Source organism: Sparus aurata, chromosome 15 (genome assembly GCF_900880675.1).
Source record: "Sparus aurata chromosome 15, fSpaAur1.1, whole genome shotgun sequence".
NCBI lineage: Eukaryota > Metazoa > Chordata > Actinopteri > Spariformes > Sparidae > Sparus > Sparus aurata.
This window is the reverse complement of record NC_044201.1, coordinates 22612401-22638409: the sequence shown is the minus strand read 5'-3', so window position 1 is coordinate 22638409 and position 26009 is coordinate 22612401. Positions and strand designations below refer to the sequence as shown.

Here is a 26009-nt window from a genome sequence, read left to right as displayed (position 1 = left end):
GTGCATTTCTGCTTTCCGCCACTAGATGGTGTTAAATTGTTTCCTACAGCGGGGATCCTTCCAGCTCCTCCCCGAACACAGATCAGCAAAATGCACCACATTGCTCTGCAGACAAATGAAGTTTTGGCATGCAAAAGTGTCATCAGTCGCTCATCTGCTGGGGGGGTTATTGTTCCGACTGTACCCGTCTGAGGTTTGCAGGGTCTGTTGATGTTTCGACTCTTTGATGGCAGAAGGGACAGGCAGTGTTTTTAAATCTCTGTGCCCGGTGGTCAGCTTAGCAAGAGCCACAAAACAGACAAACATTATTGTCTCAGTTGCATCGAGGAATGTGAATTCAAAGCGTCCTGTTAGCTTGCATGGATGCGGAGCAGACAATGATTTATGGATGGGAGATTATGAGTTGTAATGTGATGTGGTCAGAGTACCAATGAGAGGGGGGTAATTTAGGGTTTCTTGTAAGGGATCTTTGTCCTTTGTTGTCCACGGTGCCAAAATGTCATTCACTTCCTAAAATTTTAAAATGCAAATGTCACAGGAGAGGAGGGAGAAAAAGAAAAAAGACAAAAGAATAAAGCTCTTAATATGATAGGTTTGATGTATCATGGGTGAGAGGACAATCAAAAAAAAAAAAAAAAGAGTGAATAGAAATCAAAGAGAAATATCAATAGGCAGAGAGAGACAGACTCAAAAATGAGAGGAGTGAAGCTTGGTTTGATTCACACAATGACCAGGGCCAATAGGATAAACCCTCCCAGTCTTGAGGAGGGAAAGGGGGTGGTGGGAATTCAAACTAAGGCAGGCTTTACAGTGAGTCAAACACTCTCAGAGACAGACTACAGACAGTCTCTGCAGCACTAACATACAAGCTCACCGTGACCTGGAGCTGCTCTCTTAAACCTAAGAACAGAAAGACTTTAAAAAAAATAGAGAAAAATTTAGACTGAGAGAGAAACTCAAGAAAGACACACAACTCGTTCAGGTGGGATGGAAAACTGACTTGTGTCCAAGAATCTTTTAGTTGCGAGGAAGAAAAGAGGAGCGAGGACAAGCCTGAGGATACTACAGATTATGTTGCCATGGAAACCGAAACCTGGAAGCGGACGAAAGGACCACTGAAGGTGGACGACCTCCCTTGACTGCATCCTCGACACATTACTGTCCCCCTGCGCACTGTGGTGAGAGGTACATGAACCAGACTTCACGCTTCACTGCCGCAACACCTATTTAACACTTTCAAATAGTTGTGCTACATCAGGATGTTCGAGAAAATGTCATCTACCACAGCAGATGGTATGCCTTAATTCTACATTAATGCAAGTTATTAATTCGAGAGAGTCTTTGATGGAAGATAATACACGTGGACATACACATGAGAACACTTAATTGGCTGTAATTTCGCTCTAAATGATAGGACGTCAACACAAATGGACTGAGTTTGAGATTCTTCGCGGTGTATGTGAGGAAACAGTGATTATAAATGTGAAAGTACCTCATGTACCGATTGGAGTTAAAAGAAAAAAAAAAAAGAAAGTGTAGATAAGTAAATGCTGGCTCGACAAATCCCACGTGAACGCTCTGGAAAAGTGGGCAGCGAGAGAGACCGAGATAGTGAGACCGAGTGACTCAGTGAGTCTCTGAATGACTAAGCGCGGAACCATGTAATCCGACCAGAGGTAGTTGCACTGCTATTTGGCATTATCTAGCCAGCAGTGAGGGGGTTTGATTCCCACTGGGGCCACCCATAGTAGAAAAGAATATACACCTTCAAGGTACCGTAAGGTGTTCTGGATAAAAGTGGCGACTAAATGACTATAATTAGCGGCTGCAGGTTTCGGGGAATTAGTGTTGTGAGGGAGAGAATTAGAGTGTGATGATGATGTTGTAGTGGTGCGTCTGAGTGAGATTAAGAGTCAGCTTTGCCAGAGAAAAATGAAAAAAAAACAAAAACGACAGAATGACAGATAATGGTGTTAATGTGCATAATCAACCTGTACTCCATGTGTACAAAACACTCCATTCTCATCCTCTCTGTTCACGTGTACACGTGTAAATCCTTGTCTGTTCACTTTTCGTGTCATTAATGCGTTTGTGTGTAGTCATGTGTGGACTGGCGTGGTGTGGGAATGTGTGTGTGTGTGCTCCCACAGTATGCGTGCAGTGAACGGTTTGGAGTTTGCCTTCTGATCCTTCTTACAGCTCCGGTGACTGCACCACCTTGTACAGGCCGCTCTGATGTCAAAGAGGATTTAGCACACAGACACATTACAGTTTCTTTAGCAACAGAAAATACTTCATCGTAAGCCTCTAAAGATAGTGGAACTGGCGTTTGATAGAAGCCTTAACAACATACTTAACACGTGAAGTTTACACATGAACAGGTACTAAGAAAACACGCAGTAAAGAGGATTAAATGGGCCGAGGAATGCTGCGTTTTGGCTCGCTTGCGGCGAATATTGCTGTTTAAATTGACATTTTTATAAAAGAAACAAAAATAATGTTTGCCTCACTTGCACGCTGGATTTTGGTAGAAATGAAACTTCAGTCATTATCTACTCACCCTCATGCGGATGGAAAGCCTGGTGAAGTTTCCCAGTCCACAAAACATTTCTGGAGCAGAACAACGTTGCGAAATTGTCATGAACAACTGAAGTGGATTGTGACTTGTGTTAAAACAGTGGAAAACAACTGGAAAGAAAAAAAAACATCTAATGGTTTCATACAGCTCGTCTGGAGTAACCCAAGTCTCCCGAAGACCCCAAATCGATTTGAGAAGGCATTTTTTACACCCTGAACGCGCGGTGGAGCTATTGCTAATGCTTTTGGCTTATCAGCTACAGTGCAGATTTCATCTTAAAGAAATGATTTAAATATCTTTTTAAAAAATAAGATCCTATCTCAGGGCTGTGTCTGTATCTATGTCTTTTGTTTCAGGAGTCTCCCGTCTGCTTCAGTTGCTTGAAAATGACTGAATTTTTCATTTTTGGCTGGACTCATCCTTTAAAAGAACTATTTTTAAACCCCCTTAACGTGCAGAGGCCTGCTGGTGCCCCAGCCAAACTCGTGCTCTGCAGCCAAGCATTGTTGAAGAACCCACAGAATTTTATTTCAAATCTTAAGTGGAGATCCGTCAGATTCCAAAGACGGCAAATAAATCTCAAATAAAGCCCAAGACATCGTTTCATTTCTTTTTGAAGACTTGGAAAAAGAGAACTCACTCGAAAAAGTATATGACTCCTATAAAGATCTTGAGCATCCTGGTACAGAATATAAATGCGAACGTGTCAGACAGGGTGACAAAAGGCCATTTTAGATCCTCAAAGGGGAAAACTGTATGTTAAGGGATTAAAACAACAAATCACACACTGTAAGTGCAAATGGAAGGTGGTGTTAATCACTGCAGCTAAGTAGAGCCATCCTGATGTGAAACGAGAAACGCCGTACTATCATAGCATCTCTAATTGCCCCTCATCCTCCACTAAAGCACTTAATGCAGCTGAGGCGAAGGACTTGCCTCACATTCTTGCCACTACTTAGCTCTGAAAGCATTATATACGGGCTGCTAGTCATTATCAAGATGGATTGTGGTGACAAATGGCTGCCCGAACTGCCTAAAGCAGCCTCCTGGCAATGTTGGCATTAGACACATTTACACAGAAAAGCCCCCCGAAAGGACCTGCCCCCCCACCACCACCACCCTCCTCCTCCACCACCTCCTCCCGCCCCCCCCCAACCCCAACTGTTAATGAGCCAACAGCCCGGCGTAGTTTGGGAAAATAGAATCCGCAAATGCAGATAATGACATGGTTCCTCTTTGTGTAATTGGCTCCGAGTGAAAACATTTCATTTACCTCTCTTTCCCTCTCTCTTTATATCCTGTGTGTGTGTGTCTGCGTGTGTGTGTGTGGTCACGTATGGGTGTGTGCGTGTGTGAGTGAGGTTTGAGCTGCACGGTGAATTAAATGCCGTTCGACTGTAATTAACTGCACTTACCAGTCTGTGTGTGAGACTTTCTGACGCACCGATAATTGAGGCATCAGGTTTTGTTTGTTTTAACCTGCCTTTGAAGACACGCTGGGAAGATGTTTCACATGGTTTAGCGGGCGTACATCTGTGTGTACAAATTTGAGAAGCCTTGGAAAGGATTCCTTGCCAGTTTTCATCCAATTATTAAACAACTTAATGTCTGAAATATCAAAATATTTAGCAGCTCGACTGGATTCTTCATGCCCTATTATGTTTTTCATTTCACTTTGAGGAAAAACAAAAACAAAAAGAAAAATAGGGGAGAAAAAAAAAGGGAGCCATTGTTATCCAGACAGAAAACATTACCATGGTATTATCATGCCATTCTGAAAAACAAAACATAACAAGTTTCCCACTGATGATAATAGTTGTTTTCAGAAACGGGCCTGTGTCTAGCTCAGCAGTCTCTCTGGTATTTGTAATTTCATTAGAGGTCTGAATTTTGGAACCAAGGTCTGCCACAGTTCAGCGAAGCGTATCCCCCAAGTATTTGCGGTTCTTGTAAAACATAAAGCTGTGTTTGTGGACAATATTAGTGTTTAGCAGACGGAGGGGTCCGGTTCAGTTCTGTCTCGGCGTTAACACACAGAAACCACAGTCTCCTTCCGTCTCCGGGACTCTGGGATGATTAGCGTCGAGGAGAGACAGACAGATAGAGTGACAGAGAGGTACAGATGGGGAAAAGGAGGCACGAAGCTTGCGGAGGAGGGTATATGCTGTGCACCAAGCCCAAGTGGTGTTAGTTTTGGTTCCCAGTAGGTCATCTGTCCTTTTTCCTTGTATCTCCAAACCCCAACCGCTAACCACCCATCGGTGCACCTCAGCGCTTCCCCCCCCGAAGCCCCTGAACCTCTAACCCAAAACCGCAATTTGTCCTGCAGCAGAGATTGATGAGTATAGCTCAACAGGGCCGACACTATCATACATAGGCGAGTTTTCGGGGCGGAGAGGGAAGCGCGGCTGCTGACTGTATGGGCCATCCGTCATGTCCTATGTACACAGTCGGTCAGGTCATCCCTCATAAGTCCCAGAGGCTTCGCAGACTGTAGATCAACGGAGTCTCAGCATGCCTCTTTGAGTGTAGAACAAGAGGCTGCACACAGAAGCAGAGCCTCTGACCAGGGGTTCATGCATTTCAATACACAGTCAGCATGATTGAGACAGAGCAGCCGAAGACAAATGAGACATGGAAGGTAGATCAGTGGAAGATGGAGAGAGGTCATGACTCCCTGATGCAGTAGGTGGTGGAAGGACCCAGCGGGAGTGTTTGGTTTAGTTATTCTAACCTTATGATGGGTGTGTGTGGGTGTGTGTGCGTGTAAGCACATATCTGAGAAGTTCCAACCCTGATGAAGATATTTGAGGAGTTGCGCTCGGCCAAATAAATAAATGTGTCTTCTGGACACCCGCAGGTGAAAAATACCAAATATCAAATATTGAAGTGTGGAGCGTCGGAATGTGATTTTTTGGTGGAGAGTGCACAAAAATCCAAAAATGCTTCCTTCCTCTACAGGTTTGACCTGTTTTGATGAAGAAAACAAAAATCAAAAGCAGATTCAAGAGATTGGATTTGCACAAAACGCATATTTTGTGTCCAACTCCAACAGGTCTCTTCATCTGGGACGGAAAAAGCCCCGTAAGGATTCGTACAACATCTCGTGTAGATGGACAAACAGCTGCTGTGTAGCTTATGGCAAGTGCTGCTGTGACGATGATATACAGACTCGGACATGGCTGCCATGACCTCGGGGTCAAGGGCAGAAAAGAGGAGGCAAAAAACCAGAGTGGATTATGATAAAGTAATTTGTTCCATGTCAGAGTGAGTTGCAGGTCCAGGAAAGGAAGAAAGGGAACATACAAATTTGCACAGCAAAGAAGAGTCTTTGAATAAGAGCGGCCAATGGCCTTGAGGCAGTTTGGTTCTCTGTCAGGATTTCTGACTTGATGTCATGCAATGCTTGTCAAGAGCAACATCTGCTGAAAAGATGCTTGAGTGATGGTCAAAAATGTGCTGGCGCAAATTCTGACAGCATGCACACGGACAGATACTCCAGCCTGAATAGCGGAGGAATTATGTCTGTAGCTCTCTCTGGTGCTGGCATGATAAAGTAGACACTATGGTTATTATGGACACTGTGGGTCATTCTCAGTTCAGTTTGCTCCACAGTATATCACCAAAGAGTAGAAGAGTGGACTCCCAAAGGGCGCTGTCGAGTTCCCCAACTCTTCCCCTAATAACATGCAGATGGGCCTCCTTAATGCCTGTTTACATATCTGCGGCATAGTTCATGACTAAAGTAAGCAAAGCCCTAATTATTTTACCCGGCGACGGGACCAATAAAATCAACTTCCCCTTCTCGTTATGGGTGTTTAAGTGTATCCTTTGATGGCAGGGCTTTGTTTATTTTTGGAAGAGTTGCGTAGCCGAGAGGAAAGCAAATACAAGTAATGACACAGGGACGCTGACAAATGGGGGCCCTGGTGATGGATTCATTTCCTCGATCATGCCTGGGAGGCTCGACTGCAAAGGTGGTTCAACATGAATGCACATTTAAACAATTGCAGACATGATTGGCATTATCAATATCATGTTATCAGATGTAAGACAGTTGTGCATCATCACGGACTTCCTGACATGGTGCTTCACCAGCGTCAGTGTTAGATGACTGTGTTCATGTGACAACCCTGTGTAGACATTAAATGCATAATAACGTCTATCTCTCTCTTTTTCCAGAATGCTGTGGAGAATAACTATCCCAGTCATACTGGCTGGGGTGCTCTGCATCACCGCAGAGACCAAAAAGCCCCGACCCCAGGGATCCATCCCGTCCCCACACAAGACCAAAGGGAACCTGTCCTCAGAGCGTCACCACCGGTTACTGCAGCAGAAACCAGAGGTGCTCTCCTCCAGCCGGGAGGCCTTGGTGGTCACAGAGCGCCGCTACCTCCGCAGAGACTGGTGCAAGACGCAACCTCTCCGGCAGACAATCAGCGAGGAGGGATGCCGCAGCCGCACTGTGGTCAATCGCTTTTGCTACGGCCAGTGTAACTCCTTCTACATCCCACGCCATATGGGCCCCAGCTCGGGTCAGGGTCAGAGTCGAGGCCAAGCCTCGGGCTCTGGAAGGAAGAGCCACAACAAGGTCCAGGAGCCGTTCCAGTCCTGCTCCTTCTGCAAGCCACACCGTATCACACAGCTCACAGTGCAGCTGGACTGCCCAGACCTGCAGCCCCCTTTCAGACACCGTAAGGTGCAGAGGGTCAAACAGTGTCGCTGTATGTCCGTGGAGGTGGGCAGCCACGGGAAACTGTGAAGAAGACTTAGAAGTTACATCATATGAATATTGTTAAAAGGTAGAATTTGTCAAGGACTGACTTAAGTTGAACTACTCTGCCTCGTGTTGTAAAAATAATGGCTTGTCCAATAAACTGACATGAAACATGGAACTGGTATCATTAAAAAAAGGCTCTACATCGATTTAATGAGAGACTGGCAGCCATGTTGACAAGCTGTTGAAAGAACGATTTAAGAAGCTGCAAGAGACACTCGTGATGAATCAGCCAATTATCAACATTGAAAAAGATTTTCCTCCCTGTACTGTTGCTAAAGGCTTCTTTTGTGATAAAGGAGTTAAAAAAGTGCCTCAGCGTGTGAGAACCACAAATATTAGAGACAACTGTAGAAATGGTGTGACACCTTTAAAAAAAGGTTCTGTAATATGACATGTTCCTCTGCAGTTGGATCTACAGCAGTTACACAGTTTGCTAGCAATGTTTTTACCTGGTGAAGATGTTGACAGTGTTCTATAATTATTGTGCTGGTTATCTTTTCCTTAACGCCGATGACGATGTCGGGGAAAAGGTTTCAAGAAACATGAAATAACACAGCTATGACCAGTGACACCCGCCTGCTCGGACACAAGCCCGGCTGTATTCTGTACATCTGCCACAAATATACTAGCCAGTAGGAAAAAAAAAAAAAATACTGCAGCATGTGTAATGGAGGTGCAATGCAATATATACACAGTATAAGTATTTTATGTATGTATGTGAAAGGTATATTAAATCTATTTCATATAAAACAACAGTGGTGTTTACAGTGTAGTGCTGTCTGACTTCATATCATGGTTGAACAAATAAACAGAAAATCAACAACAGCAGAATTTCTATTACAAATTTATGTCATTTCTTTTTATTCAATAAATATATTTTTTCACGGTCAAGGGGAATTCAATATTGCACATGAACGTCACATCACATGATCCTATTGCTCCATTGACCTACGGGAGTTGACACACTCATGTAAAGTAGGAAAACTAACTGCGTAGAATTCTGCTTAAAGGGAAACTCCACCAACACATTCAAATGTATTTCAAAGCCTCTGCGAGTTTTACTGCATCTGTGCAAAGCAGCATAAACCTTTCGCGGCTCCAGAGGAAGCTGCATTTAATCTGATAAAGTGCCTAAAGTGATGGCACCACAAGTTGCATTGTGGGTAATTTAGGCGCCAGTTATTGATAAGCAATCTGCATAATGGACGGTTTAAAAACAACTGCTCAAAATCTGATGAACCGGAGATATCGCCTTTTTAATTTCACACATTCCTCTTTCTTTTCAAAACCTGGTGCCTACATTACCCACAATGCAACAAGCCACTGTGAGTGACATCACTGGAGGCAGTTTATCAGATTACATGCAGCTGTCTCTGGAGCCACAAAATATGTTACACTATTTTTTTTTACGCAATAGTATTCTCCAAGACTTGTAAGCACACTTTAAATGTGTAAAATTGGCAGAGTTACACTTTAAAACATAAAGCAAGTTGACAATATGACTGAATTAAACAATAGCAGGTCCATATTGGATCACACCACTCGGGTGTGCATGATGTTTTTGATGAAGAAAACACAAGACGTCGTTCCGAATGTAAAAACACACATATAATTGTGACTAGCCTCTGAGACACTCTCAATGAAACTAATAAGAAAATTAAATGAGTCGTGTTTTAGCCCATGTAAAATGTATTTTTCCTTTTTACACGTAACATTTAATTACACATGATATGTCTCTGATGTGCGCTCTGTTCTACAGCACTGATTCGACCTCTCCACTGTGCTATAAGGCACTTTTCTGTTCTGGTATAGAAACGTTAAAAAAGTCTGTGCTTGTCACTTTTCAGGGAGATATAAAGAAGAAGAAGTGTTCACGCCTTCCTGGTAAACTAAACCTGGGTAAAAACAACAAAATAGGCTACATATGGCTTTTTAAATACTGACAAGGTTCGGATGTACTGAAGTGTTGCTACACATGTCAGACTCTGGCGGGCATTTCCTGGCAAACGACTCAACTGCGTTCAATCACCTCAGCTCATGTTCGTCTTTTCATGGCAATGTTTCACTCAATTATGCAAAAGTGCTATCAAAGGGTGGCTGAGAACATAATATTTCATCCTGCTTTTAAAACAATATAAAATCCACTTTGAACCAACTCACAATATACAAACAGGTCTAAAATCAATTGAAAACAAACACTGGAAGCAAATAAATGTTGTAAAAGTGACTGATGAGTCATTGTCAGATTGTACAAACAGAGGTTGTGCAACAAGCTTGGCGATGATAATTTTTCCATTCTCTGCTTCAGATCTTCTGACCCAGCTTTGCTTTCTGTGGAATAAAGAAAGAAAAAATGGGTCTGAGTTATTTACAGCTGGCAGCACTGGCATTCATCTTGGGTATGTTACTGAAGGAGCCAGAAGTGTTGTTGCTTCAACACCCTGCTAAGTGTTGGTAAGAAACAGAGCCAGAACACATAAAAAAAGCACAGATAAGACCGAGAGGTGTGAAGACGTACTATTCCAGTCGCATGTTTGGGTTTCACATTGTAGGACGCCTTCTCCCTGGCGGCCTGTTTGAAGCACTCTTCAGCCATTTTGACCCTGAAAAAAAAAAAAAAAGGCTTGTATAAATTATCAGTTTTCCTTTCGAAACACACTCATTCACACTGTTGAAATTCACTATTTCACCATTAAAAACAAAACAAAACACAGAATCAATATTCCAGCTTGGAACATCCAGATTATGGCCATGTGGTATTTGGACACAATGATCTCGGTTTGTCAAACGGCCAGTCCTCATGGTTTGATATGACTCAGTCTAGTTTACTACTGCATGACGAGAGCCAGCAGTGTTGCCGCTCATTTGTGCTATGAAGGTCCATTTTTCGAGAAAGGCTTGCTACTTTATTTTTAATGCATTCACTTTGGCGTCATTTTATCACGCTGCGCTCCCAACATCTCAAGACTGATTTCAACCCGTCAGCGCATCTCACTGCAGACTTAGTAAGACGACATGATGTGAAAGACGTGACAAGATGGAAACGGACAGAGAGGGAAACTCGAATGTGGAGTGGGACAAAGGCTCAGGTTCAGTGAGCTTTGCACAGAAGAGGTCGAAAGAAATGTCCTTCAGAGGGAGACTTCTTACATTTCAGAATCAGTACTTCTAGTTTTACCAGAGTCTGTTTTTATGCAAGTATCTGTAACTCTACTTAAAGGGATATTCCGGTGTAAATTTAATCCATGTTCTAACACACCGTGACACCGAGTAGGACCCCCCCTCAAGAGATAAAGTTTGCAGAGCGCTAGCTCACGTAGCTTTAGCATCCTCAGAAACGACCGTAAATGGATCCAACTATAAACCGCCACCAAAAAGCCACAAATAATGCTCAGAACAGCACCAAACTTCAGCAACAGTACAAATAGGGTCTCAGCACATAGTCTGGAGCATCTAACCTCCGCTAGCTTAGCTGGATTTCTACTGTGAAGCTAAAAACAGATTTCAACTCTCCTCCATAAGCTTCCGGGTCGGGGAAGTCATGACGCGACGATTACCGAGTGCAGTTAGAAATGCCCAATTCCATTCTTTTCCCTGTCCGCTCTCGATAATAACTGTTATAAACTGGCAGGTAAGACACATATGAACTTTGATTGCTTTTCCATGGAGTCATAATGACACTTCCCGTCAACAGGAAGCTGCTGCAGAAGAGTGGTACATTTTGTCAGCTTTTCAGTACAAATCCAGCTAAGCTAGCAGGGGTTAGATGCCCCAGACTATGTGCTGAGACCCTATTTGTACTGTTGCTGAAGTTTGGTGCTGTTCTGAGCATTATTTGTGGCTTTTTGATGGTGGTTTATATTTGGATCCATATACTGTGGTGTACTGTTGTCGTGCGGTCGTTTCTGAGGTTGATAAAAATCCGTAAATTAGCGGTCTGCTAACTTGATCTCTCGAGAGGGAGTCTAACACAGTTTCACGGTGTGTTAGACCATGGATTAAATTTACACCGGAATATCCCTTTAAGTAAAGGATGTGTGGTCTTTTGCCACCTCTGGCTCTGGCGTAGGATTCAGTGGCATCTAGCGATCAGTTGCAGATTGCAACCCACTGAACGTCCCTTGTTTTATCTGCCCCTGGTAGGGAGGGAAAGGATGGGTATTATCCATACATGTAGATAATACTGTATATTGTTACGTTTCCCCAGAAAACTAAACCTGAAGGACAGGGGTCACAGGTTGGGAAACTAACTAGATATCTTAAGTGATTCATTCATTATATTTTGTGATATATTGTATTCTTGAAGTAAAACAAAACTAATAATTCTCTCATATTTACAGCGATGTTTATTAATATGCACCGTCCCTGGGAAACAGACTGAATAAGGCTTCAAAAAAGACAATATTATGGCATTTATAGTGAAATATATGTGAGCTCCTTCTAAATTTTAAGATCCAGTGATTAGCTCACTTGTTCCGAGCATCTGTAGAAACATGGCGGTGCAACATGGTGGACTGCGTGGAAGAGGACTTCCTCTGTAGATATATGGCTCATTCTATGGTAACACAAACACAGCGATTTTTTGTTTGAGGTAATTATACACTAATGAAATTATAATTGTGAAAATGATATCCCACCTCTGCCAATAGAGCCCCCACATCCTACACACTGGACTTTTACACAGACAAACGATTGGCATGTATTTATTGAGTTGAACATTTTATACCAGCAGGCACAGATCGCCTCTCCTCAGTACATTGGCACTGTGTGTGCCAGTGCTGAATGTTTGCATGTCCATACAGGTGAGGATTAATATCTGTCGACCCAATTGAGTCTCAGAGGAAACCAGCGGAGAGAGAACTGGGGTGTTTGCCGATGGCATAGGGCAAAGAGTTAATGCTTTCAAATTTATTTTCATTCTTTCCTACTGAACAAGCAAAGCTTGTGACATTTTGCTTCTCTTGCAAATACATATCACAATTCAATCTTCATTTGGCATAATGGACCAATTTGCTTTTTGTTGACATACTCAACAGTATCTTCATATTCATCAAACCACTGGAAGCTAACTGGATGCTGCATGTGTTCTTTTCATTACTGGGGTGAGGACGAAGATTTGGGTCATTTAACCTCTTTTCCCTTCATGAATTTGAATGAATCTGATATGATCTCCGGTGAACACGAGATGTACTGCAAGTTATTAATGGTTCGGAAACTTGCGCTTGGGGAGAATTCTTAACATAGGAACACTGGTGTATCTGTAATGACATTTAAAAGGTCAGATCGTGGCGTACTCTTCCCAAAGACACAAAAAAGAAAAGAGACCCCGATATCTCGGGCGGGTTGGATTTCAGGACAATGGGTTCAAGTGTCCTGTCAGCAGAAGGCCTATGTTTCAAGTATAATATCATATTCTCACCGTTCCTGTAACATCAGCTTATTCTGCTTCTTCCACTGCTCTTTGAAATCGGTGGAAAACTCGTGCCAAATGGAGAAGAAAGTGTTGGGAGAGACTTCTTTCTCGCCCGCCTTGGGTTTAACCGAGAAGGACACGCTCAACTCCAAGAAGCTGAGGACAGAGAACAAAAACATTACTTTACCCAAGACCAAACTATTACACCATGAGATTAGAGAAACCCACACTGACTGTTGTGAAACCCGGCCGTGCTGAGCAAATATGCAAAATATGAAAGTTAATCTTGAAATAATATGCCTTTTTTTCACAGATTTAATGGCAGAGTAACGCGGAAAAAAAAACACAAACCAATGATGACTGTGCAGTTCAGAGGACGGATTTACCGCTAGGGAAGCAGTGTAGTGGTATTCTGACCCCGACAGATTAACTTCCCGGGATAAATAAAACTCTTATACACCTCATACACAGTGTTTAGCCTTGTCACTCCTCTCTCTAATGTGCATAAGCCTCTATGGAAGCTGTATGTAAGCACCGGCGAGGAAAGAGGGGAAGGGGAAAAGAAAAAAAGATGTCCGACACATAGAAAAAAAGGACGCGTGTGGCAGCGGATGACACGTTGAAGTGTTAAATGTGGTGGCCGTCCGCAGTGGATCAATACAGTGGACAGGTTGGGGTCTCTTTGTTTGGAGTGTGCTATAGGAACACATTCCTAGCCAGCAGTAACAGAAGCCTGGAGCCAAGGCTGTCTACTCTCGCTCCGCTTAGATAAACAACGCAGACACCGCACAGGGGGCCTCCCGTCTGCTGAGGGCCTGGCATGATGGCCTGCACCTTCCATGTAACTGAAGCAACCAGGAGTCCTAAATATTGACAAAGCAGCGAGATTGTGTTTCCCCACCGCAGCGAGAGAGCGTAGCACTTCAAACTGTATTGGATTGCGTTTTTTTTCCCTGCGATGCCTTTACTTTCAAATTCACAACTTTTTGATCGCCGCTTCGACGCGCCGGGAAAAGGAGCAAAAAAAGCGATGAAAAAAAAAAAAGTGTTTATTTTACAGGCGAAGAGGCTCTCGGAAAAAAATGTGTAAATATTCTCTTACATCTTCTGAGTGTCTGCCAGCTGCTTCTCTTGTGTTTCCAGTTCGGTTTTGGCTGTAAGAGACAAAGCATAAATAAATACAGGATTAAGATCAGGGTTAAGAAGAATACAGGATTTCCTGTAACATCCAAAAATATATTTTTTTCGTACCTCCGATGCAATTTAGCGGGATCGCACATGTCACCATTACTTAAAATCAACAGCCATCTCCAAGGTCAGCACCGTACCGACGGGTTATTAAGTGTCGGATTCTCCGCTGTTGCACAACTGACAAATGAGCGCTGCAGATGGCGGGACAAGTGCCTCATTGTCCCGAGTTACCTCAGATGGAGATGGATGACTTTGTGTGTGTGCGAGAGAGGTGTGAGAGAGTGATAGAGACGCAGGGATGGTAAGAAAACTGCACTGTAAATAACTGTGGGCCGTTGCATCCGCTGCCATATAGATTTGAGTTACGGTAAACGCGGCAACAGGCATGTAGAAAGATGACACCGCCACGTATAGACTGGTTACCTGTAAGCCTCTCTTTCATTTCGCTGGTCTTGTCTGCACACAAGCCTCGATTTTTTTTCACACAAAGACGAAGGTCAAATGCTTCTGCCATTGTGCGACAGAAAGAGGCATTGTTTCTCCCCTCCGGTCGCTCTCCGCATGTAACGGTGGTACAACTTGAATAACTGTTTACACTCCACACGGCGAGATAAGATGATGGAGGAGACAAAGAAGGTGAAGAGGAGAGTGATGTGATAGAAGCTGAGCTATGTTGAGCCAATGTTGTTTCGAGGTCTGTTCACCAGTTGATGTGCTTTCCCTTGAGGACTTGAGACCGCCATTCTTTCTTCTAGATCGGTTGTAACAAAACCTGCCTACTGTTTATACAACCAGGTTTTTAACTCTCCCTTTTCACAGAAGTGCGATCGATGTTACGAGGTCAGATTGGGATTCTCACGGTTGTTTTTTGCTTTAGACAGTAGTAGCCAGGCTGCGAGCCGTTGCCATGTTCGTTGACATAATACTAAAAGGAAACACAACAAGGGGGGAAAAAGTTGTGTATTTCCATGTTAACTTAGGTTGAATAACTACAGTTGGTCAAAGTCTTTTTTGAGTCTTCTTGTGAAACTAAAATCTAAGTTAAAGGTAAGAAAGGTGATTCAGTATTTGGGTATTTGATGGCCTGAGGCAGTGAGACTCAGAAATCAACTGTTGAAATGTTGACTCAGAATTCAACTGTCTTTCTCAAGAGTGGCCTTCTGTACCGTTAACCAAACTTTATGTAGCACCTTCATAAACCCTAAGATATTAGATTGAATCAAAAGCTGTTCTGTCACACTGCCAACACATTTGATTCACTTTTGCATTCCCTCAGAGTTAGAGAAGGAACAACTGCTCTCAGATTTTTTCTCCCAAAAAGTCTGTTTTAGAAATTGACTAAATTCACTACCAAGCTTCATCATGGTTAGCAATGGTTTTATTATTGTAAGAATGAAAAGATCACAGCAGGCTTACATCACATTGTAAGTCAAATTATGAAAAAGGGTTTCAACTATCAAACAATGAATACAACAAATTCGAAAATTCGTATTTCAATTAGTTGATTGAACTATGTAATCTCTATTCATACGACTCATTACTTTAGTCAGGAGACTTGCACCTGTTCTGTTATACTCAAAACTTCTGTATATAAGTTAATGAAAGCAGATTAGTAGTTCCTGAATGACTTTTTACAGTGTGAGAGTTGAACACCATGGTGCACATTAGGAGATATTTCCAGCGCAGGCCACAACACTTATCTCGGTGGGCCATCAGGATCATTTTGACTGTGTTATGAATGATGTTATAAGACAGCAGCAGTGAAATGTGACAGCCTCACTGAGGAAAAATGCCGCAGGTTACTACTTATCACATTTCAGATCCATTTTCAAATATAAGGGAGTAGCGGTAGAGTCAATCCAGCTGTTTTTTTTCTCCGTCTACGTCTTCACTGTGCTGCCGTGTGACAAAAGGTTAGACTATAAATTCTCCCTCAGACAGCTTCTCTGTCCACTCAAGGCCAATTATCTGCAAGCTGCTGCTGCTTTCAACTGTCAGAAGTGACCCGAACTCTCCGCGTGGCTTTTCCAAGACAGACATGACAGTAGATGGGACAGAGAATCTTTCCTGGCACAGTTCTGTGTCCTGCTCTCATCCAGGGAATATCTGGTTGCAAACATGTAATTGAAGCCAGAGCCACATCTCAAAAATCTCAGACGAACCCGCTGAGACCAGCTTCACCATTCCTTTGTGTTTAAATCCCTCTGCGGGCCACAATCGTGTCTCCCCGTGCTGAAGGCTCATCTATAAATGATGACAAATTGATAAAAATGCGAACAGGGCTCGCGAGAAGCATCTTTCATCCGTAATCAAAGCTGTCGCAGACCAATTACTACATCACTGACATGGACGAGTCTGCTATCGAATCTGCGCTGAATCTATTTTTATTTTTAGAAACAGTGAATAACAATTAAAATATATCAATTCTGACATTTCCCTGAACCTAAACAATTCAGTGTGGCTAAAAATTAAAAAGCGCAGTTCACCCAAAGAACAAAAATACATGTAGTCCTATTTATCCATCTAGATTGTTTTGGTGCTAATTGCCAAGTTTTTGAGAGTTCAGCCTTAATGCACATGAACACACCGGAAAAGGACGTTTGCCCCTCGGCCATGGAGAAGCTCTGGTAACCTCTATATCGCTTCTGTAGGAGACACACCGGGTTGCCTCCACCTCCACCTGCGCCTAAGAGTGCACGTATAAGTATTTTCACTGAAGATGCACATTTGTACCAGGAGCGCCAGATGTTGTCATTTTTACATCGAGTACTTGCATGGACCGTGTTTCTGCCCTTACGTCAGCTACCTTGGTTAGCTGTGGATCTGTGGGTGGTCTTGAGTGACCCGGGTCATGATTTCTGAAAATAGATGTTGCTGCTGAGTTTTTCAAATGTATTTTTTGGTGAACACAACAAGCCGAGTGTCTTGTAGTTCCATTGTTTCTGAGAGCGGGCTACTCTCTCTCTGCGGCCGATATTTCGGAAATCTTGGCAACTCGCAACAAAACAATCACGATGGATATAGAGCGCTACAGCTAAGAGGAAAATTACGTATTTTTGATTTTTGTGTGAACTGCCCCTTAAAATTGTCTTCTTATGTGCTGACTTTATTGCTGAAAGATGAAGACAATTTTGCATTTTGGAGCCCGATAATGAAACTAATAAAGCTGGTAATTACAACCAAATAAAAAGAGAAAATTATCCAAAGATGTCCGTCCTGCTATTACATCATGTGGTGAAGATCAACACGTTGATATTCCCTTTGATTTTTCACATAACTCGGTACACATAAGCATGAGCGGCGGAGTTGTAGCCGCTAGAAAAGCGAGGGGGGAGTTTGACATCAGTGTTACTAATCTTCATGTCCATCAGAAACAGATTATCACATGGCCGGTGCTCTCTCGCTAGTCACAGTGACTCCATCAAAGGTCTGCATGCATGAGAATTTGTGAAGCGAGCGGGGAAAATCGAGCTAGACCAAACAGCCAAGCTCCAACAAGTCCGCTCCCACTGTTATTCTGTGGTTAGTTTCATGGTCAGAAAATAAACAAAAGCGGTTTAAACTGTGGAGCCAGAAACAGTTTAACCCCGGGCTTTTTAGAAATTACAGAAATAACAAAAATAAGACATTTGGCTGTTGTTCTTTTTTTTTTTTCTTTTTTTTTCACCGCCGCAGTGGAGGAACCCCAAGAATCTCGTCTGGAGCCTTCTGAGTCACATGTCCATGTTACGGTGCTTACATTCTGCTCGCAGAGGGAAAAACCTCGTCATTTGCATCAAAGAGAGAGCTCCCATATTTCTCTCAAACACAGAGAGAGAGAAAGGAAAAGGAGAGGGGGAGAGGTGGAAATGGGAGAGATGCTTTCATCTGCAGACTTCCTTTAAAATGGACAGTGAGCATTACCACGGAAGAACATATGCTATATATTAAACTCTCATCTGAATACAAAAGCAGTCGGGAGAGAGGCCTGTGAGCCGGGTCCTTCAGAAAGATTGGTCACAGTCAACTGAATGTAGCAAGGGTCGAAGCCGACGCTACGTAGAGAATGACATTTGGCTTGTTATTTCTAAAGCAGGCATAACAAACGGAGTCTTACACCTTTGAAGTGGACCACAATATCCCAATATTATTCCACCGTAGATGTCCAATTATGGAGAGGAAAGCGAGACAGGATGACGTCTGGTGACGGACAAACACGACTGCATTTTTAGGGGATTTTGCAGTAACAATATCTGGAATGAAAATGTAGCAGTAGCTGTTAGCCCACTTTCTAACTGAAGTTGTATCCGTCTTCGGTTTGGTCTTGTGGTGTCTACAGGAAAATCCAAACAGGGATGGCAACGTCAGTCTGTCAGCCGGTTGGTCTACCGCTTTAGTCCACACTGAAATATTTCAGCAACTACTGGGTGGCTTTGAAATCTGGTACATATCAGGACGAATCTTGATTACTTTGGTGATACCTTGATTTAATCGAGCCTCTCCAGCAGGTCAACGTTTTTACTTCTCCAATGAAATATCTCAACTTCAATGGGCACAAGAGTTTTCATTGAGTTGTGGCCTTTTTGTGTGTTTTGGTGGAATATATCTCTACAACTTTTGTCAGTGTTGTAAAAAGTATCCAAAAGTTATACTTTAGTAAAAGTTTAAAAGCCACATATTTTAATCAGTCTGGGGATAGCTTCTGAGCTAGTGATGTGCACACTAACACTCCCCTTGTCCCGGGCTCCCAGCCCTAATCGCTAGCTGCACAGCTAACCAAGCTAACAAGCTAATGGCAGCTACAGTTAGCAGTAACTCTGGTGATATGCTGCCCGCTTTCATTTTGAGTATGAATTTGTTATGTGGCTGATTTATACACATTGCAAATATCAAAAGTAATTATCTGATAGGTAAATGTACTTAAGTAACAAAAGTAAAAATAAAAGTACAGTATTTAATTTATGTATGATTGCATTTGTTATAAATATGATTGTACTGTATACTAAAGGTCAGTTGATTACCCAATACCTGCAAACGAACAACATCCCCATCAGCTGTTCTTTGTGTTAAGAGCTAATTAGCAAACGTTAGCAAGCCTAACACTCAGAAGTAAGACGGTGAACTTCGTAAAGCTATATATCTGCTAAATGTTCGGCATGTTAGCTTTGTCAATGTGAACATGTCACCATGCTGACATTAGCATTCAGCTCAAAGCACTGCTGCGTAGCCTGACAGAGCCGCTAGCATGTCTGCAGACTCTCAGTCTTGTTGGAATAAGAGGGCGATGGAAGAGAAGGGGATCATCATACACAATCAATTCATCATCATTGTTTTAACAGCCCTCTTAGTAAACACCTCACTGTGGAGGTTTATTTGATTTCCTAATAGGAGTGATGGAGTGATAGAAAGAGAGAAGAGGTCACGGAGGCAGAGGGGTGCTTCTAATCCCTCTGTCTGCTCCTCTGACGGAAAAAAGAAAGAGCCTTGTTATTAAAGACAGAGTGGAAAAATAAAGGAAGACAGGGAACCGAGGAGAAATCTTCATCACCAGGAGGAAGGATGAATATATAACAAATACAAATTATGCCGTCAAAAACAAAGGATCGGGTTCCAAACATGTCAGTTTTCCTCCTGCATCGGAGGCATCCACTTTTGGCCTCCGCAGTCAATTTAACAGGTTCACCTTCCACCATCCTGAATCTTCCTGCGAGCCAGAGCAAGACAAACTTTTATGAAGTAGTGATCCAAGATAAAAGACCCAGCTACCAAGCGCAGTCGTAATCTGTCAAAGGCAGATAGGCATACTTATAACAATAGCTGTGAGTTATTCAACACACCCTGGAATAAACAGGCGTCCCTATGGAAACGACACGGAGTGAACCCTCGTGTGTGTACTGTATATCAGCCAGAAAACTGCATGGAACAGATTTGGAAGTGTGTCTGCAGACATAGAAATCATTCTGATTGATGGGCTGCTTCACATGCTCTCACACCACAGATGCATTTTCATCTTAGATATGCCAAGGCAGCACCGGCGCGGAGCACCTCTTGAACCAGGAGGGATAAATTATTTGCCCACTTTGTTTCAACCCTTTGTCTGACGGTAACACATGAGCAAACCACATGTTCGAACAGAATGAGCATCACCTGTTTCATCGTATTTAAAGATATAATATGTAACAATTCTGCATTCAAATGCCTAAAACTGACATTATATCATTTAGTTGTGCATTTAAAATGATCTGAAATGTATCCAACAATCATCCAACCCAGAAATACCTAATTTTAACGGTGCTTATAATGTCTGAAAGAGAGTCAAAGAGTGAGGAAGGAACAAACATTACATACATAAAATCATCCTCTTGTTGTTTAAAGGGTAATTCCAACAATTGTAAACACTGAAGTGTGATTACAGGTCTTGAGGAGTTCTCCCTCGTATGTGGAAGAAAAGTCATATGAAGCCCTATGTGGCTGCAGAGGGTGCTGCATGTAATGTGACAAATTGCCTCCAATGAAGTTGCATTGTGGGCAATGTAGGCACCAGGTTTTGGAAAGCAAGAATAATGCACAGGATAAAAACGGTGGTATCTACAGTTCCGTCGTTACAATTCAGTGTCCACGATGAGTTCAACAATGTGTGGACTGCTCCTCAAGACCTGGTGCCTTCATTACCCACAATGCAATTTAGTCACTGAGTGATATCACTGGAAGCAATTTCTGAGATTACATGCGGCTTCCTCTTTGCAGAGTCCCAAAAGATTAACATGTAAACTACTTTTTTTTTAAACATATGCAGTAGTAAGCACACTTCAATGGGTCAAACTGGTGAAGTTACCCTTTAACAATGAAGACAACAATGTGAACGATCCCACGCTGCTTACTCCTTTTGTTTGTTTTGATTGAGAGACCCCCAGAGGCAGAAATTACATACTGTGGTCTTAAAGAATAAAGCCGAGGATGTTCTATATTGCTCCTCTTGTCAACAAATGTCATGAAAAGACTCCGAATAAACATGCATTAGTCTGATCATCAATATTTTCTCTGTCCCGTCTGAGATGATCAGCCTCAAGCTCATTATGTTCCTCCTGATTACATTCAAGAATATTTCCTCTATAAACTGGAAACTCTAGCTTGTAGCAAACATTATTCAAACATGAGTAAATAGTGGAAGTCACTGATTCTCAGCAGTGGATTTAGTGAAATTACAAGTATTTATATTAAACACTTTAATTATAATACACTTTGCTGTGTTCAGAGTAATGACGGAAGACGCCGCCATGCGCGACAGTGTGGCTCACTGATGTGTTTTCAACAGTTTTTGGACAACAATGGAAGCCAGTGGCACATAAAAACAACAGGCTTTAGCCACACAGACAAAACTTGTTAGCGGGATCAGTGGATGGTTTCGGTATTTTCATGGGCTTTGTTGACAGAATATCTCCAGACTAGACGGATCAACGTCTTATCAATCATCAGGCTCAATTGATTTGGAAAACAGTCTCACCTTGGCTAAGAAATGCATCCATCTTGTTCTTGAAGGGTTGCAGGTTCTCTTCAGAGGACATCTTGCAAACTTTCTCTGTCTCAGCTGAGCATGCTGAAAACAACAACAGATGATCATGATGAGAGGGGAAACAGTCTTTTTTTATTCCACCATCTTAACCGGCATTTGAGCTGCAATTACAGACTCTACAGTGCACTTCACCCTGGTTGAGCTCGCTGAATCTCTGCTGAATTGCTGCTGAATAAGTGTCAGCAAATACATAATGAGCCATAATGACTAATAAGCCACCCCAAGGAGCCTGGAGGGCCTGTGCTGTGATCCCGAGAGAACCTTATCGTCACGCTCTATCGGCAACCATAACGGATACACAAACTCAGCTCAGGAGTTGCGAGGTGCAGAGGCCACGAGACGCTTCAGGGAACAGGGAGGTCGGGACTGGGCAAGTGGTAATTCATAGACCATATGGTGCCTCAACCAAAAAGGTACACAGCATGCTCCTTCCACTGTGTTTCTTGCTGATGTCCTTCGGGCCAGCCAAGGCCATTTCGGCGCCGCCTACCTATCGGAACCCCCCTCTGGGAACTGTCATCGAAGCCCGTGTCTGGTAGAGCGCTCAGCTGGCTCCGCGAGGTAATGAAGAGGTCTGCAGGTATAGCATGTGATGATGTATTTATGTACGGCCAAGCATGTGCCACCGCCACCGGGGTCAAAACAGACTCGGGTCCATTTCCCCCGCGAGCAACTTCATCTTTATGAATTGCAAATAATGAACAGCCTAAAGAATCATTACAGCGGAGGAAAAACAATATTTGGCAACACGGATCAGACACCTGATTGGTTTTGCAGCAAAGATACATAAAACATGATAGAGAACAGACCAGGTTCAGGGAATTGTCGATCGAGGCTGCAAAGCGAACAGACTCACATGTACATACTCACATGTGTGTGTGTGCGCACATATGTATGCACAGAAATACGCAGTCGTTTTTTTTTTTACCACCTGTAGGCACTTGAGTCCTTGGAAAGTGTTCTGAGTGGTGAGTGACTTGAGACAGAGTCATGAAAGGGAGTATTTCCCGACTGCCTTGTTCATTAGGACTCTTTGCACTCAACAAATCAGTTTGGCATGTCAGGCATAATCCAATTTCCACAGTGTTTTGCTGAGGTCTTGATATGCAATAACAGAACACATTCATGCTTGCATTCTAGTTTTTCTTTTTTTTTTTATACATTTACCTTTATATAATGTCCGTGTTTGCTAGATATTCAACAATGCAACATATGAAGTCTTTATGTTTTATTTTCTTAGTAAGAATTTACAACAAGCGACACAAAAATGTGAGCTGTTACAGAGGAATGAATCAGGAAGGAGTTGATTCTTCAATGAATCGGTAATGAGTAATTCCTGAATAACTTTGATTTAAGTACTTTATAGTAGATAATGATGAGGTACTACATTATTGAATAATTAGGTAATGATTAGTTCATAATGTCTGTGAATCAACATACTAACCAATTTCTTCATGAGTCGCTCCTGATTGACTATCAAACACTCGCTGATTGGCACGAACCAGTGATGACTCATCAATTATTAATTACTGAATCATTATTTACTCTTTTTTTGTACTTTTAAGTGAAGTGAAACATCATAATGAGTAGTTGCACAATAACTCCTTAAATACTTATTAGTTTATCATTAGTTACTTTTTTCTGTGATCTCACATACAGTTATGAGAAATCAGTTTATAATGACTCCAGAAATTCATCATCACCAACTATATAGTCCTTGAATCTCAGTTACTCAGGAATTAGTCATCAACGATTAATTATGTATCAGGTTGTTTCCGATTCATTCCTCACTCGCGCTTGATATTTTTGTGCACATTATCGTAAATTGTTACCATTTCTCCCCTGAAATCGATACTTAGTGGTGACGAAGATTTGTTTAAACCTTATAATGATGATATGTTTACGTTCAAAAGCTGCTTTGTAGACATTATACCGTCATGCAAAGATATGTAATAGATTAACCACGTGCACGGACTGATTAAATGAACAGCCATTAACCAAATCAGCCCATGCATAAATCATATTTAGTGACACAACATGCAAAGAGACACGCAGGAATAGTCGGAAATCCTCGTCAGTACAGTCTCGCCGCTGTCTGCCTTGCAGGGGATTCAGAGCCTCTTCCACTTCAGTGAAGAGCTGATGAACCTTTGATAGTGCACACAGGTAGTGGAAGTTCCCTGACCTTGCCCCCTCTATATTTTGATCTATTTCATGAGGACAGTAAAGGAACAGCAGGTCCAACAGGAGTCTACGTCTGACAAGTCACATCTGCTCCTGGTTAGCTCGTCTGTATGACAAACAGATGCTATCTCTCTGTTGACCCGCCTCTGCGATTCCACACATGACCATAGCTGGTCACGTTCGGAAAATATTTTTTTCCATGGTGCTAGGAGATGCTTGCATGGATTACCACATAATTTATTGCTTCATAAATTTCCGCGTGATAGTATTTTAAACATGATATGACACCTGCCATAATCTGCTGGATGTGGCATGGCCAAGTTTACTACCAGGTAAGCTTGTTCTAAATATGCAGTTTGAAGGTTTTGGCGTGTACAAGATGACGGCCATACCGTTGAGGTCTTTCCTCAGCTTGCGCAGATCTCTTTGAAAATCGTCAAACTTCATCTGGGAGGCCTGGAAAAGGTCCTGGGGCTCAGGCAGAGGGTAGACACACGTCTCTCTGCCAGCATCCTGGTAAAGCACAACACACATACACACACCAATGTCAAAGTCAATCTTCCTCAAACAGGCAGAGGGCCTCTCTAGTATATACTGTACACACCAGGCAAGATTGGAATAAATGTCTTTGGAGACCTACATGCACTTATCAGCAGTCCAAACATCTCAGAGAAGATATGGCTGAAACTACATCGGATAATGACCATTAAGCTCGGTGCACGAGCTGCAGTTCTCTCCATCAGAGTTACTACAAGGCCATTATGAGCACTACAGCCGTGTCATGCAGGTTGATTTTGGCAAGCAGCACTCTACTGAGTTCATCTCATCTGGAGAACCTAATTATTTACACTAGCGCTCCTTTGGATGCTGTGCCAACGAACAGACTGCAGGTTTGAATGAACCCAGACCAAAGCGGAGCGAGAGATGAAGAGTGAAAGACAGAGAGAGAATTAGAAGAGGGAGCCAGAGGAGGAGAGAGATTTGTTTCTGCTGTAAATGAGGAAAGAGAAAATAAATAATTTGATAAAGGATAAGCCATGGTATCCTCTGGCAAGAGAGGAGATGAAAAGAGAGCTCTGGAAGGATTTCTAAGCAAATCAGACTAAAACAGAAAAGTGATTCAAATAAACAGGAACCAAAACATACCTCATCAAAGTGCCTTAGATAGTAAGCAACAATGTAGCACAAAAGACTCTGGGAGTTATCCTGAAAGAAAGAAAATGAAAAGATCCAAATAAATAAACCAAATTCCTTTTATTTATTAATTTAATCATTTTGGAGCAGGACGTTTTAATTTGCACAAGGCAAACAAGAACAGAGACAGCGGTCATAGAAGTTGGGGATAAATCACGACATTGGAAGAGCCATGCAAAAAAACACAACTCTGCTGGGCTGGCTGTCATAACTCAGAGTTGGTGGAAAGTTTGATGTTCTTTATGGATACCTTACTCGGTCTACCACCACAAAAACACAAACCACTGTGTCCTTATATGGCTGTGCCAAGGGCACACTGAGCCCGTTGTGATATTGAATAAGAACAGCAAACAGAGTGGCCTCTCCTCTAAATCTGCACAGCTACGGTCCTCATGTTTGGCAGCAGTGAAGGTCCCTTTCAACTCCTGGACTCTGCCGTAGATGGGACAATTGTAAAACTAAATCAACACTGAGAGCCACCATTTCCCACATCCCCTTATTTTCCAGCACAATGTGAATCACAGAATAAAAACTGTTTCCGTGGCTGCACATAAATTACATAAACTTGTCTCCTTTGCTTATTTTACACAAATTTATACGTACACTTCCAGTCTCCGGTTTGCTTGTGAATAACACCTAATTGAGCTCTTGCCGAGTGAGTGATGTTTGCTTTTATTCCAGTAACACACAGACTCACACTGCTCTTAACGTCCTTCAGTTTTGGCAGAATGTCCAAGGTGAAGCCGTCGGCCTGCCCTCGAGACCGATTACCTCCGTTCATGTAGTTGCCAAAAGCCAGCACCAGGCCGAGCACCTGCAATACACACTCGGCACACTGCAGAGACTGGTGCGCGCACACACACACACACACACACACACAAATGAGATGGAGATGTGAAGGTTGAACTGAGTGACAGAAAAGAAAATTAAAGGAGAAGAAGGCCGGCGACTCACCTTGCACACCCTCTGAAGGATTTCTACTTTGCGGAGGATCGAGGTGATGCATTCGTGGAAAGTCGACTGAAACAGGATGCAGAACACTCGTTCAGAGAAGTTGGGGATTTGGGATAACTGGAATAGAAACCTGACGAAGGCACAAAATCAGTCACCATGACAC

General features: G+C 42.6%; 2 protein-coding genes across 3 annotated transcripts in view; one reads left to right on the top strand and one right to left on the bottom strand.

The window, feature by feature from the left end:
• The first annotated feature begins 15 nt into the window (after positions 1–15).
• grem2a (gremlin 2, DAN family BMP antagonist a) lies at positions 16–8123 on the top strand. Its single transcript, XM_030440933.1, has 2 exons — positions 16–1185; positions 6761–8123. The coding sequence occupies exon 2, from the start codon at positions 6762–6764 to the stop codon at positions 7338–7340; it is 579 nt and encodes a 192-aa protein (XP_030296793.1). The 5' UTR covers positions 16–1185; position 6761; the 3' UTR covers positions 7341–8123.
• A 66-nt stretch (positions 8124–8189) lies between these two features.
• Positions 8190–26009, bottom strand: part of fmn2a (formin 2a) — a 48778-nt gene continuing 30958 nt past the window's right edge. The window contains exons 9-17 of one of the 2 annotated variants that reach the window (XM_030440926.1): positions 25847–25976; positions 25590–25736; positions 24845–24904; positions 24091–24211; positions 21446–21538; positions 13874–13925; positions 12778–12927; positions 9877–9961; positions 8190–9689 (exon numbers count right to left, since the gene is read on the bottom strand). In XM_030440926.1, coding sequence (XP_030296786.1) covers positions 9663–9689; positions 9877–9961; positions 12778–12927; positions 13874–13925; positions 21446–21538; positions 24091–24211; positions 24845–24904; positions 25590–25736; positions 25847–25976 — 865 coding nt within the window. In that variant the 3' untranslated portion in view covers positions 8190–9662. The remainder of the gene's footprint in view (positions 9690–9876; positions 9962–12777; positions 12928–13873; positions 13926–21445; positions 21539–24090; positions 24212–24844; positions 24905–25589; positions 25737–25846; positions 25977–26009) is intronic. The other variant, XM_030440927.1, reaches the window with a different exon arrangement.

What these genes read in the sequence shown, in the direction of transcription:
- grem2a (XM_030440933.1), top strand. Translation starts at nt 6,762, where the DNA reads ATGCTGTGGAGAATAACTATCCCAGTCATACTGGCTGGGGTGCTCTGC.